Below are 15,233 nucleotides of genomic sequence, written 5' to 3'. Positions count from 1 at the left end.
CACTGTTGGAGGGTGGCAGTGAGGGAATCCGAGGAGGAGGTAGTGGAAGGGGCTATGGAGCATTGAGGGGCACTGTTGGAGGGTGGCAGTGAGGGAAACCGAGGAAGAGGTCATGAGGTGGAGGGGGAGCTAGGGAGAGATGAGGGGCACTGGTGGAGAGTGGCTTTGAGGGAATCCAAGGAGGAGATAGTGAGAGGGGCTATGGAGCGATGAGGGGCACTGTTGGAGGGTGGCAGTGAGGGAATCAGAGGAGGAGGTCATGGGTGGAGGGGGAGCTAGGTAGAGATGAGGGGGAATGGTGGAGGGTGTCAGTGAGGGAATCAGAGGAGGAGGTCCATGGTGGGGCTATGGAGAGATGAGGGGCGCTGGTGGAGGGTGGCAGTGAGGCAATCAGAGGAGGAGGTCCATGGTGGGGCTATGGAGAGATGAGGGGCGCTGGTGGAGGGTGGCAGTGAGGGAATCTGAGGAGGAGGTAGTGGGAGGGGCTATGGAGCAATGAGGGGCACTGTTGGAGGGTGGCAGTGAGGAAATCCGAGGAAGAGGTCATTGGGTGGAGGGGAAGCTAGGGAGAGATGAGGGGCGCTGTTGGAGGGTGGTAGCGAGGGAAACGGAGGAAGAGGTCATGGGGTGGAGGGGGGAGCTAGGGAGAGATGAGGGGCACTGGTGGAGGGTGGCTTTGAGGGAATTCAAGGAGGAGGTAGTGGGAGGTGCTATGGAGCGATGAGGGGCACTGATGGAGGGTGGCAGTAAGGGAATCCAATGAGGAGGTCATAAGGGAGAGGGGCTTTGGGGAGATGAGGGGCACTTGTGGCATGTGGCGTGGCAGTGAGGGAATCCGAGGAGGAGGTCAAAAGGGGGGCCATAGAGGGATGAGGGGCACTGTTGGAGGGTGGCAGTGAGGGAATCCGAGGAAGAGGTCATGGGGGGGAGGGGGAAGCTAGGGAGGGATTAGGGGCACTGGTGGAGGGTGGTAGTAAAGGTATTTACAGAGAAAGAGGTTATTGGTACGGGGCCAAAAAAGACTTTCGCATCAGCGATAAAGGCGGGCCTGTCATGGCCTTTCTGTTTTTGTTTATTTAATTAGCAGTCGGGCCATAAGGGCTACTGTGGAACATACTTTAAAGTGCGTGCTAATTATATTTACTGCTATATTCAATGTTTTAAGTTTGAAGGTGATTTTACTAATGTTTTTACCGGGGAAAAATGAAAGTGGAGCCCCATGGTGCCTGGTATGGGGCTGGGGCCCAAGGTCAGCTGTGAGATAAGGTGCATTGGAGAGGAGTGGGTATAATCAAACCTGTAAGGGAGTGCGCTGCAGAGTCAGGGGTCAGGTGGAGGTAGGTATGAAGAGGGATTCTCCCTGAAGGCTCACACAGAGGAAGCCTCTCTTGCCTGATACTCCTACCTCAGAAACCTCCTCTTCCCATCCAAGGAACATTACATGGAAAAAACACTTTTGAGAGTGATACTATTTAGAGAGAGATTTAGAAAAAAGTGCGTTTTACTGGGCCTTGTAAGACTAAGAAGAGATAAAGGAGGGCCCTGAAGCAGGGCTGCCTAGACATATATGCGAAAAATCGAGCCCACAGTGGCCCACCCAAATGCACCCTTGGCCCACCTGGATCCAGGCCTAGAGAGAGGGGGAGGGAAGTAGGGAGAGAGAGGGAGGACACACGGGCTCCTTATAAAAACAGCGAGAGAGAACGGAGGCTATCTCAAGACTGAGAGAGAGAGAGGGGACGGGGGCTCCCTCAAGTGAGGGAAAAGGGACAGGGATGAGAGAGAGAGAGAGAGAGAGAGAGAGGCTCCCTCAATAGTGAGCAAGGGGGAGGAGGGGCGAATAAGAGAGAGGAGAGTGGGGGCTCCCTCAAGAGTGAGAGAGAGGGGGCGGGGGCTCCGTCAAGAGTGAGAGAGAGGGGGCGGGGGCTCCGTCAAGAGTGAGAGAGAGGGGGCGGGGGCTCCGTCAAGAGTGAGAGAGAGGGGGCGGGGGCTCCGTCAAGAGTGAGAGAGAGGGGCGGGGGCTCCGTCAAGAGTGAGAGAGAGGGGCGGGGGCTCCGTCAAGAGTGAGAGAGAGGGGGCGGGGGCTCCGTCAAGAGTGAGAGAGAGGGGACAGGAGCTACGTCAAGAATGACACTGAACAAAATTAGGGTCCTTCAAGAATGAAAGAGTGCGCGGGGCCCCTCAAGAGTGAGACCGTTCTGAAGTCCATCATCTGCACACCTCAGTCGCCCCATAATTACAGATGACACACGTGACCATCATTCTGTGCACTCTGCAGAGAGGCCAAGGACTGGATGTTCATGCAGTCTACACACCTTATGACATCTAGAGAGGCAACGGACTGGATGTGCATGTAGTCTGCACACCTTATGATTTGCAGAGATGCCAAGGACTGGATGTGCATGTACTCTACACACCTTATGCCTCGCAGAGAGGCCAAAGACTGGATGTGCATGTACACACCTTATGAGTATGACCCGCTGACAGTTAATATGAGAAACTTGCACTGCCTTCAGCCTCGTTTCAGAGCTTTCCATACTGCTCTATCATATAACACCCGCCTGCAACCTCAGCTCCCTCACATCCCTAGAGACGACTTCATGTATGCACTATACTAAAGTCATATGTTGCAAGAAAACAGATGTAGAAACACAATACCTAGAAATAACAAAAACTCGTATGCAATGCCAGCTGAAGCAAACTGTGAAATGTTAATAGCGAATATATTGCTGACAAGGAAATATGTTAGAGACTTTATAGTAAGTCACGGTGAAGGTCTTTTCTCTGGACTTCAGGTGGTACAGAATACGGCAGCGCGCCTCGTCTGTAATCTTCCTCCGCGACCCCCCATCTGAACCTTTATTACGCTCCCTTCATTGGTTTCCAAAGTGTGCGCTCTTCACACATATGTGTTTGGTCTTTAAACCACTGCACAGGAGCGGATCATGCGATCTTAAAAATAAACGGCAGCCTTCTATCCGGTACGCCGGCTCCGGTCCAGTGAGCTGTGCCTGCTGTGCCCCACACGGACCCGGATAGCCACATGTGGTGGCCGCTCCATCTCTCTCCTGACTCCCAGACGCTGGCATCAGCCACCCTGGCCCATTCGCTCCGGCTCAGACCCGATCTCCTTCAAGACACTTCTGAAAAAATGGTTGTTCGATCTTTAATCATCATATGGACATGTGACCTGTGTCTGTATGTGTACAGACGCACGGCGCTCCTAAACCTGAGAGGGGAGTGGGGCCCTCGCGGGGCCTCACTGCGAGGGCCACTCCCCCAAACGCTTCTGTAAGCAGAGGGACTGGGGCTCTGCACCAAAGCGCCGGGAAGCACGTGCAGCAGTGCGCCGGAGGTCACACGGTGAGTTCCAGCCTCACCCCCGCTGACAGCTGGAGAGGTATCATGAGGCTCCCGGCGTCTCTGCTGTGCTCGAGGCAGCGGACTGGTCGGGTGTGGCGAGCAGTAGGTGACCCCCACTGCAAATCAGGCGAGACCCCAACTCATGACATGGGACTAGTGCAGCAAATAGGGGGATCCTGTCCCCCCCAGTTCTGGCACCTGTGATCGAGCGAGACCCCTGCTGGCGGCGGTGAAATACGCTGAATTCACCATGGGGACAATTCCCGGCACCGGGACCACTTCAGCAGCCTCTGCACTTGTCAGTTTTCTTCTGTTCAGCGCAGCGACCTGCAGGCGGCGAGGGGACATTGTTTTCAAGTGGGCCCAAACCAGAGGCCTGATTTAAAGGGCCATCAGCCCTCTATTAATTCGAGTGTCACCTTGCATGGGAGCTACATCTGTTAATCAAAGGTAAGAAAGCCGCGCTACGTGTTATCCTGTCAAGAACTTAAGATAAACGATGGTTCGTAAAAAGGCTCTGACTTTGTTCAACCCATAGACCACGTGACGTGCATGTACTGCACGTATGTGAGATGCATCTACATGTATGAGGAATTACCCGTAGTATGATTTCAACGACACTTACTCGTTTTGATTTAATATGTCAAGGCGCTGCTCGTTCCAATGCTGGGTGTCAGAGCTGTTTGCACCATGCATATATTTTACAAAGACAATATATCGTACAAATGTGTAAATCAATGTACACAATCATGAGTCAATGAGGGTCACACCATATATGGCCTTTAAGCCAGGACGACGTACGACTCCTAGGCGCAGGTGTTATAGTTAAGAGTGCAGGCTCAGGAGCAACACAAAGTGAGATTCACAACGTAACACAGTGGAAGGGATAAGACTTCATTACTACCAAAGAAACGCTGTTCAGCAGCTGTGATTAATGACAGATCGAGAAAAACAAGAAGGCTTTAAACCCCTGCTTTGCAATGTTCATGCAGCTCTTGATACTGGTTCATAGCTCACTGTGCTACATTAGAAGGACTGCAGCTTATGAACCGGAAGTTACCAGAGGGTCAGTGTCTAGATCAGTGACCCGCCTACCTATGTACACAACATCACATCTGTGATCTGCATATTACACGTCTTGCTTTGCAGCAGGCGCATTAACCTGACACACTACTTTATAACTCGAAACTGTGACTTAACAAAACTCAGATCCCTGCAGCAAAAGCATTAATGACCACAGATCTTACTGTGGTTATTATCCCCTCAAAATTGCTGCGCACTCCAGAAATCTCCGCAGCAGGTACCTCGAGCCCAGGAGAGTTTAAAATGCAGCCTATTTGTGGCCAATTAAATATGCATAATTTACTCTCATGTTTCTTCGTGACGCCAATTATTTAAAAAAAATGTATACGTTGACTGTGAGACTGCTTTTCATGACGCCGCCTCGTGACTCCTCCCCCTTTCACCACCACACACTGACACCCAATATTTGGGCTCCTGGAGTATGTTGTTTCCCAGTTCCTGCACTGCATGGAGCAGATGACGTATTGGGGTAATGCAGCCCTTCCGGGGAGCTGGGTATCACCCCCACTCCCACTGATGCAGGTCCTGCGCAGTCTACTCAGCGTTTCATCCGTCCAAGGCCGATAATATTACATTCACGCGCTCAGGTTCACCCCACGAGGAGGCCAAGTGTACCTCACATACACGGAACGTCCCCCTTTGACCCACATCCCCCCTAGACCTCCACGAGTGTATTCATTGCTCTGGAGGGAGAGGGTTGCGTCTCAGCTCATACACCAGACGCGCTGAGTGATTTTGGACAAACAACGTTGCTGCTGATTGGAGTAAGAAGTTGTCGTAGCGGCTACCCTACCTCTGCACGTCAGCTTGCTTATCAGGCAGTTGTGCAAAGCCCTTTATCACATGTAGTGTTCACAAGCCCACAAGACTGGCGCCGCCCCCATTGGAATGATGCATTCTGTACACACAAAGCGACAGCAGTGATGCAACAGTTGTGCAAAGCACTTTCTCACTGCCCTTTATCACACGGCTCAGAGGCTGGCGCCGGCCCCGCACTAGAGTGATGCATTCTCTGTGCACACAGTGGCATAAGTGATATTCTTTCTCACAAGTGCTTTAACGCACACAGAGGGGCAGATTTACAAGCCCCTTGCGCCTCATTTACGCGGCGCAAATCCTGCTCCATGGTGCGGGGGTACTTACAATATGACGCATCTGGGAGATGCGTCACGTTGTAATGCCCTGCGCCACATGTAGGCGTTCCTGTGAATGGGAGGCGTTCCGGCGCAGGAACGCCTCCTAAAAGTGGCTGAGTGAAATGTACAAGATTTCACTCAGTCACTTTTAGGCCCATGCTGCGTCAAAACCCTGCGCCTGCCTGAAGCAGACGTAAGGATTGACGCAGGATTAACTAGATAGGGCCCCCAGAGCATTGCTGGAGCTGCAGCGCGCTTGCGACGCAACTTCAGCTATGCGTCACTTTTATGGCACAGATTCGTCATGCATCTGTGTCGTTTTTGCACCATGGTGCGCCACATTGTAAATGTGGCGCATCCATGATGGCGTAGTTGTGGCGCACAATAACAGGCGCATCCCTGCTGATTTGCAGGGATGCACCAGTTATTATAACTATGCCCCAGAGTGCGAGGGCCACGCACACGCGGCCACGTACCTAACAGAGGTGATAAAAGCCGCTCGTGAAGCACTATGTCGGCGTTATTTAATGAACAATAATCCCCCCCTCCCTCCAGAATTTGGAAGGGCTCCCGCGAGCTCTAGAGAATACACAATGACACAAAGATGCGGCTTCAATTAAACTGCAGGTCACTGTGTCCACTCTTCAGACGCCTCAGATTCACTCCTGCCTCGCGTTACTGTCGGTCACGGATTTCCCTTTCCCCCGAATCATGAGCCTTCCTCACCCTGTTTCACACTGTGACTCATGACCTCGAGTCTCCCTTACTGGCCTGGGCAGAGTTTGCCAAGTTGTGCTTGGCGGATCCCTACGAAGTGCTGAAAAACCATCCCACACCACGCAGAGGTCCGCAGACATTTCTTCCATGTTGTAAAATCCCTGCAAAAGGGACTCTCATTGCGCCAGAGGGCGCCGCTTCTTTCTGTCACTTGAGTGGATTTTGTACTCGAGCGGCAGCTTTCTCAACACGAGCGGCAGCGTTCTCAACACGAGCGTCAGCTTTCTCAACACGAGCAGTAGCAACCTGCCACGGCTGCCTGCCGTATTCAGAAACCTCTCCAGGAGGGGGTCTAGCGCAAAATTTGTTGGCGAACTGCATAAGAGAAAAAACTCCACTCTGCATCACTTTGCAGAGTTTTTCGGAACTCTGCACGAAGTGCGGGATGAGCTCAACTCCGCAAACTCCACCGGCGGAGCAGAATTCTTCGCCCACCCCTATGCCTCACCCAGTCTCATATCGTGGCCCCTCAGTCCTGAGCCTCCCTTGCTCAGCTTCATCCTATGACCTCTTGGTACTGAGTTTCCTTTACTCACTTTCATATTGTGAACTGTTTATCTTAAGTATCTATTGTAGAGTCTCACATGCCTTCTTGGTCCTCAGCCTCCCTTACTAAGTCTCATATCGTGATCTCATAGTCCTGAACATCCCTTGCCCAGTCTCATATCGTGATCTCAAGTCCTAAACATCCCTTGCCCAGTCTCATATTGTGATCTCATAGTCCTGAACATCCCTTGCCCAGTCTCATATCGTGATCTCATAGTCCTGAACATCCCTTGCCCAGTCTCATATTGTGATCTCATAGTCCTGAACATCCCTTGCCCAGTCTCTTATCGTGATCTCTCAGTCCTGAACATCCCTTATCCAGTCTCATATCGTGATCTCTCAGTCCTGAACATCCCTTGCCCAGTCTCATATCGTGATCTCTCAGTCCTGAACATCGCCAGTCTCCTATCGTGATCTCATAGTCCTGAACATCCCTTGCCCAGTCTCATATCGTGATCTCTCAGTCCTGAACATCCCTTGCCCAGTCTCATATTGTGATCTCATAGTCCTGAACATCCCTTGCCCAGTCTCATATCGTGATCTCTCAGTCCTGAACATCGCCAGTCTCCTATCGTGATCTCATAGTCCTGAACATCCCTTGCCCAGTCTCATATCGTGATCTCATAGTCCTGAACATCCCTTGCCCAGTCTCATATTGTGATCTCTCAGTCCTGAACATCCCTTGCCCAGTCTCATATTGTGATCTCATAGTCTGAACATCCCTTGACCAGTGTCATATCGTGATCTCATAGTCCTGAACATACCTTGCCCAGTCTCATATCCTGATCTCTCAGTCCTGAACATCGCCAGTCTCCTATCGTGATCTCATAGTCCTGAACATCCCTTGCCCAGTCTCATATCGTTATCTCATAGTCCTGAACATACCTTGCCCAGTCTCATATCGTGATCTCTCAGTCCTGAACATCCCTTGCCCAGTCCCATATTGTGATCTCATAGTCTGAACATCCCTTGACCAGTGTCATATCGTGATCTCATAGTCCTGAACATACCTTGCCCAGTCTCATATCGTGATCTCTCAGTCCTGAACATCCCATGTCCAGTCTCATATTGTGATCTCTCAGTCCTGAACATCCGTTGTCCAGTGTCATATCGTGATCTCATAGTCCTGAACATCCCTTGCCCAGTCTCATATCGTGATCTCTCAGTCTTGAATATCCCTTGCCCAGTCTCATATCGTGATCTCTCAGTCCTGAACATCCCTTGCCCCATCTCATATCCTGATCTCTCAGTCCTGAACATCCCTTGCCCAGTCTCATATCGTGATCTCTCAGTCCTGAACATCCCTTGCCCAGTCTCATATCGTGATCTCTCAGTCCTGAACATCCCTTCCCCAGTCTCATATCATGATCTCTCAGTCCTGAACATCCCTTGCCCAGTCTCATATCGTGACTCTCAGTACTGAACATCCCTTATCCAGTCTCATATCGTGATCTCATAGTCTTGAACATCCCTTGCCCAGTCTCATATCGTGATTTCATAGTCCTGAACATACCTTGCCCAGTCTCATATCGTGATCGCATAGTCCTGAACATCCCTTGCCCAGTCTCATATCGTGATTTCATAGTCCTGAACATACCTTGCCCAGTCTCATATCGTGATCGCATAGTCCTGAACATCCCTTGTCCAGTCTCCTATCGTGATCTCTCAGTCCTGAACATCCCTTGCCCAGTCTCATATCCTGATCTCTCGGTCCTGAACATCCCTTGCCCGGTCTCATATCGTGATTCGTGACCTCTTCACTCTGACTCCCCCTTCGCCAGTTTTGTACTGTGATCTCCAGGCTCTTTGCTTCCAACATCTGGTTTGACACTGGGACTTCCAGCTGGTGGAGCTTCCTTGCACGGAAATGTGACCCTCTGTACATTCCTATATGTGAATGGCTTTCCATATTTCCCACGCGGTGTTACATTTCTAGGCGCTATTCCTTTACGAGAATGGCTTTCCATACTCCACAACCCTCATTTTCGCTGCGGCGCTACATTTCTAGGCGCTATTCCTATATGTGAATGTCATTTCCCACGCGGCGCTACATTTCTAGGCGCTATTCCTATATGTGAATGACTTTCCATATTCCACATTCCTCATTTCCCACGCGGCGTTACATTTCTAGGCGCTTTACAGAGGCAAAGAACGTCCAGTTCAGAGCCTCTGATTTCAAAAGTCATTAAATCCCTGGCCCTCTCACATCCATTTCGAGGTGACCCTCTGGAAAACAAGATTAATTCAATCCCTTCTTTTCTCATGTGTACGACATATAGTGCTTTGTGGCGCTCCCAACATTTCAAGGTTGCATTCTGCAGTTCAGCAGCCATCTGGAAACAGCATCACTCCACCTTTATTGTTAAACACCGGCAGCCCTGGCCACGTGCGCCTACTGCCGTTTCTGGAAACGGTGACTTCCTTTGTAGCGCACATGGGTTCTGGGCGCTATAACAAGCATTGATGCAGTTACAATGGCAGTTACATAAATCCAGAAGGGAACAGATAACCACTGCAGACACAACCATTCACCCCCGCTGAGTAAAGACCAACCGAAAACACCAATGATAGAGCGTGCTAAGACAATTCTAGTGTGGGGTGCGAGCCACCCTCTGCCACAACAGACCTCAATACCAGCCATGAATAGGGTCGTCCTTCTAACCACCCAGGAGCCAGAGTTGCATCACCCCAAAGTGACCTATGGAGAGGACGCACAGGAAGACCGAATGACAGGTCTGCCCAGAAAGGTCAGAGGGTCATTGGGGAGCCCTGCACTGCCCGGCTCCAGCCTGCCCCTACTGTTGAGCAGGTGGACGTACATCCTGTGACACCCCTCGTTCTCCATGCTCTGGTGAACACGTGCTCCACGAGGAAGCAATACCATAGCATAACACAGCGCTGCAAGACACACTGGCTATGAAAGAGCCCGCCTGGAAGTCTTAACACTTCATTTATGGACCAAGCCCCCCACAAACCATCGCAGAAGAAATACTCATTTGGCAACACAAGACAAGAAAGAGGAAGATGAGCAGGTGCCCAGGTGCGCACCAGCCATCATGAGCCGTCATGGTGAGCATGAAGTGAGATGGAGTTTCCACTGTGAAGTTTGAGGTGAGCCGGAATCCCAACTAACATTCGCAGAAGAGTGAGTACACACTTATAGAGTGCATGGCTGCCAAGGCCTCCCAGCGCTACGGACAAAGCCCTAAACCGAGGTACATCGGGAGATTCAAGGGAGCAACAGAGTCTTCTGAAGTTTGCGGAATGAGAGGTGGTTGGCCTCAAGCCGAATATGATCTGGAAGCTGATTCCGGCATTTCGCCGCGATGACGGAGAAGAGACGGCCACCACTCCGGCCACCACTCCAGACTCGGTTTATTCTGGGAACGATTGCAAGATGTTTCTTCTCAGAGCGCAGTGATCTTTTTGGGAGGAAAGGGGAGATGGTGAGTCAGTGAATCGGCTGGGCCCTGGCCGAAAGCGACTTATGGGCGATGCACAGGGCCTTAAATTGGATTCTTTCGGGAACTGGCAGCCAGTGCAGAGAGATGATGAGTGGCAAAGTGGATTCCCGATTATGAGCCTGCGTGAGAAGTCGTGCAGCACAATTCTGAACCGTTTGCAGTTTTTAATGGTAAAGCAAGGGGAGCCCAGATCGAGCACATTGGCGTAGTCAAGCCTCGGGAGGATCAAGGCGTGTACTAGCAATTTCCCAGTATAAAAGGGCAAAAGAGGTTGGATCTTCCTAATCATGTTCAGGATACCATGACAGGTACCTGCACCCTACGCGCCTGTTCCCTAAAGTTCAGGCTGTGGTCCAGCCATACCCCGGGGCTTTTTATTTGATCTTTGGGAGGTGGCATAACACCTCTGCATTTGGGCCTGAGTGCACTGGTATCAAGGTTAGTGGTCTTACCCAAAAACATCAGTTTTAGCTTTATTCAGCTTTAGGAATGAACCGTCCATCCATGCAGGGATCTTTTCCAAACAATTGGCCAGAGGGATCCTAGTATTGTCCAAAAGATTGAGGGACACAATTAGCTGAGTGTCATCAGCGTACGTGATGATCCTGACTCCAAAGGGCTTGACCACATCAGCCAAAGGACGCGAATAAACATTAAAGAGCGTAGGGCTCAGGGAGGATCCCTGGGGCACCCCACACTGCAAAGGCATCCTTTCGGAGATGAAATTGTCTTTAAAGACATGGAATGACATATCTGCCAGGAAAGCTTTAAGCTATTTGAGTAAAATTCCTGTAACCCGACTGTCTCTAAGTCTCGCTATCAGTAATTGATGATTGACCGCGTCGAAGGCCGCGCTGAGGTCGAGCAATACAATGGCTGAGGACCCTCCGACATCCAGAATTTTCCTTGATTCTTCAACCACTGCTAATAAGGCCATCTCCGTGCCTTGTTGGGGTCTAAACCCCGTTTGGGAGGGGTGTAGACATTCATTCTCGTCCAGAAATGCGGAGAGGACAGAGTTGACGTACTTTTCACTTATTTTGGCAATCCCTGGCAGGAGCATAATCGGCGTTAGCAAAGACTTCAGGGTCAAGGGTAGGTTTCTTCAAAAGGGCTCTGACCATGGCCTGTTTCCATGTGGGGGGAACAATCCCAGAGGAAAAGGAGAAATTAACGAGCTCCAGAAAACAGGAGCAACAGACTCAAAGACCTGATTGCGAGTGATGGGGGGTACAATGTCACTTGGGGAATCGGATTTCAGATGGTCGAAATACATTTTTAACGACTTCATATCCATGAGAGGGATTGATTCAATAAGGAAGACATACTCATTTGGCAGCACAAGACAATTAAAAGAAGAGCAGGTTCCCAGGTGCGCACCAGCCATCATGAGTCATCATGGTAAGCTTGAAGTGAGATGGACATTCCACCGTGAAGTTTGAGGTGAGCAGGAGCCCCCACTAATCATCCCTGAAGACATACTCATACGATAACAGAGGACAAGTAAAAGAGAAGCAGGTGCCCAGGTGTGGCGCCAGCCATCATGAGCCGTTATGGGGAGCATGAAGTGAGATGGAGTTTGCACTGTGAAGCTTCGAGGTGAGCAGGAGCCCCACTAACCATCGCAGAAGACATATTCAAATGGCAGCAAAAGACAAGTAAAAGAGGAGCAGGTGTCTAGGTGCGCACCAGTCATCATGAGCCATCATGGTAAGCATGAAGTGAGATGGAGTTTGCACTGTGAAGCTTCGAGGTGAGCAGGAGCCCCACTAACCATCGCAGAAGACATATTCAAATGGCAGCAAAAGACAAGTAAAAGAGGAGCAGGTGTCTAGGTGCGCACCAGTCATCATGAGCCATCATGGTAAGCATGAAGTGAGATGGAGTTTGCACTGTGAAGCTTCGAGGTGAGCAGGAGCGCCACTAACCATCGCAGAAGACATATTCAAATGGGGTAAAAGACAAGTAAAAGAGGAGCAGGTGTCTAGGTGCGCACCAGTCATCATGAGCCATCTTGGTAAGCATGAAGTGAGATGGAGTTTGCACTGTGAAGCTTCGAGGTGAGCAGGAGCCCCACTAACCATCGCAGAAGACATATTCAAATGGCAGCAAAAGACAAGTAAAAGAGGAGCAGGTGTCTAGGTGCGCAACAGTCATCATGAGCCATCATGGTAAGCATGAAGTGAGATGGAGTTTGCACTGTGAAGCTTCGAGGTGAGCAGGAGCGCCACTAACCATCGCAGAAGACATATTCAAATGGCAGCAAAAGACAAGTAAAAGAGGAGCAGGTGTCTAGGTGCGCACCAGTCATCATGAGCCATCATGGTAAGCATGAAGTGAGATGGAGTTTGCACTGTGAAGCTTCGAGGTGAGCAGGAGCCCCACTAACCATCGCAGAAGACATATTCAAATGGCAGCAAAAGACAAGTAAAAGAGGAGCAGGTGTCTAGGTGCGCACCAGTCATCATGAGCCATCATGGTAAGCATGAAGTGAGATGGAGTTTGCACTGTGAAGCTTCGAGGTGAGCAGGAGCGCCACTAACCATCGCAGAAGACATATTCAAATGGCAGCAAAAGACAAGTAAAAGAGGAGCAGGTGTCTAGGTGCGCACCAGTCATCATGAGCCATCATGGTAAGCATGAAGTGAGATGGAGTTTGCACTGTGAAGCTTCGAGGTGAGCAGGAGCCCCACTAACCATCGCAGAAGACATATTCAAATGGCAGCAAAAGACAAGTAAAAGAGGAGCAGGTGTCTAGGTGCGCACCAGTCATCATGAGCCATCATGGTAAGCATGAAGTGAGATGGAGTTTGCACTGTGAAGCTTCGAGGTGAGCCGGAGCGCCACTAACCATCGCAGAAGACATATTCAAATGGCAGCAAAAGGCAAGTAAAAGAGGAGCAGGTGTCTAGGTGCGCACCAGTCATCATGAGCCATCATGGTAAGCATGAAGTGAGATGGAGTTTGCACTGTGAAGCTTCGAGGTGAGCAGGAGCCCCACTAACCATCGCAGAAGACATATTCAAATGGCAGCAAAAGACAAGTAAAAGAGGAGCAGGTGTCTAGGTGCGCACCAGCCATCATGAGCCATCTTGGTAAGCATGAAGTGAGATGGAGTTTGCACTGTGAAGCTTCGAGGTGAGCAGGAGCCCCACTAATCATCACAGAAGACATACTCATCAAGTAACACAAGATAAATAAAAGAGAAGCAGGTGCCTCGGTGAGCACCGGCCATCGTAAGCTGTCATGGTGAGCATGAACGGATACAGACTTTTCACAGTGAAGCTCCGAGGTGAGCAGGAGCCCCCACAAACCATCGCAGAAGACGTACTCCTATGACAACCCAACACAAGTAAAAGAGGAGCAGGTGTCTAAGTGCGCACCATCATTATGAGCCATTATGTCGAAAACGAAGTGAAAAGGACTTACCACAGTGAAGTTTCGAGGTGAGCAGGAGTCCCCGCTGAAGTTGCAACTCTTGAGCATCTCGCTCAGCTGGTGGCCCGTGCGGTTGACGATGTCTTGCATATCCGGGTCGGGGTAGACCAGGTCAGTGGCGCGATGGCCGTCCCGGTCCTTGGGCGGCAGCCCGGTCATGTTAGCCAGGTGGTAGATGTCGGCATCGGTGAGGGCCGAGTGTCGGAAGCGGTTGATGTTACAGATGGTGACAGCTGGAAAGGCCATCTCCCGGGCGGCCTCCTCGTCCAGGGCGGTGACATGAGGGTGCTCCAGGTAGAATAGGGCGCACTTGGCCGCCTGGTACAGGAAGAACACCAATGAAGATAGGAATGCGAGTGCCCAGAGGGTCTGCTTGATGCCCACGCTGCCCGAGCGGAAGATGTGGCACAACCCATGCAAGGTGCTGGTGTGGGCGAAGGCGGCCAGGTCACGCAGGGGGGGCTGGTGACCCCCTTGCTCAATCAAGCTCTCCTTCTCCCCTTCCTCTTCCGCCTCCTGCCGCCGCTTCTCATCCTCTTCCTCGGCAAATTTGATTTTGCACACAATCTCGATGGGCATGGGCCCTCGAGGGGGTGCGCCTGGGGGCCCATAGTCGCGCGGCCGGGGCGGCCCGGGCCGCCGCTCCCTGCGCCAGGGGGCTTCGTGCTCCCGGTGCGACGACAGAGTTGGGAACACCTCGCCCCCCGCGCGAGTGGACTGCACGGCTCCTCCGAGCGCCGTCCTCCAAACGAAAAAAAAACCAAGGGATGAGATCGGAATTCAGAGAAAAGGACCCAGATCGGACTATTTCAGCTTTGGCACAAGTTTCCTGATGCCCGGAGAGCGAGCAGGCAGAAAGTGAGTGAGGAGGACGGGGCGCGCGCGAAGGATGCTCCAGTCAGATGCTGCTCCGGGGCCGCTGCCCAACATCCAGCGCCTCTAGCGCCTCGAGTGCCTCCAGCGCCTCGCTGACCCCCCGAGCTCAGCTGTCGAGGGAGTAACGCACGCCACGAGGAGTAAGACACGCCACGAGAAGTAAGACACGCCACGAGTCCAGGCTCCGATGGGGCAACCCGCACTGAGCCCGGTGCTGGGCAGGGTTATCGAGATTCCAGTTTGGGGGGCGGCACGGTGGAGGGGGGCTCCTCCTCTCCCAAAGACTGAGGAACAGAGACCCTCAGAGGTCCACCCAGGGCAGCTGCCAGCACAGAGGCTCCCCAGCTCTATCATACAGCGCCTCGAGGCACAAGCAATATGTCACACCCTCCAAGTTCCTAGAAGACGCCGGATGATGGAGGGTCCCGTCTGTGCCGCCCTCGGGCTCCGCGGACAACTTCCAGCTCCGCTCCCAGCCCGGGAATGAAGGAGGCGCCGGGCTCGCCTGCCTTCGAGAACAGGGCTGCCGAGGACGCGCCTGGATCGCACA

General features: G+C 51.8%; 1 protein-coding gene across 1 annotated transcript in view; it reads right to left on the bottom strand.

Annotated features, from left to right (window-relative positions):
* ASIC4 (acid sensing ion channel subunit family member 4) overlaps nucleotides 1-14,586 on the bottom strand; it is a 1,255,094-nt gene extending 1,240,508 nt beyond the window's left edge. The window contains exon 1 of the mRNA XM_086954413.1: nucleotides 13,799-14,586. Coding sequence (XP_086810539.1) covers nucleotides 13,799-14,386 — 588 coding nt within the window. The 5' untranslated portion in view covers nucleotides 14,387-14,586. The remainder of the gene's footprint in view (nucleotides 1-13,798) is intronic.
* Between the last annotated feature and the right edge of the window lie 647 nt (nucleotides 14,587-15,233).

The sequence above is a fragment of the Lissotriton vulgaris genome, chromosome 2_1 (genome assembly GCF_964263255.1).
Source record: "Lissotriton vulgaris chromosome 2_1, aLisVul1.2, whole genome shotgun sequence".
Taxonomy (NCBI): Eukaryota; Metazoa; Chordata; class Amphibia; order Caudata; family Salamandridae; genus Lissotriton; species Lissotriton vulgaris.
Note: the sequence above shows the minus strand (reverse complement) of the source record. Positions and strands in the feature narration are given on the sequence as shown.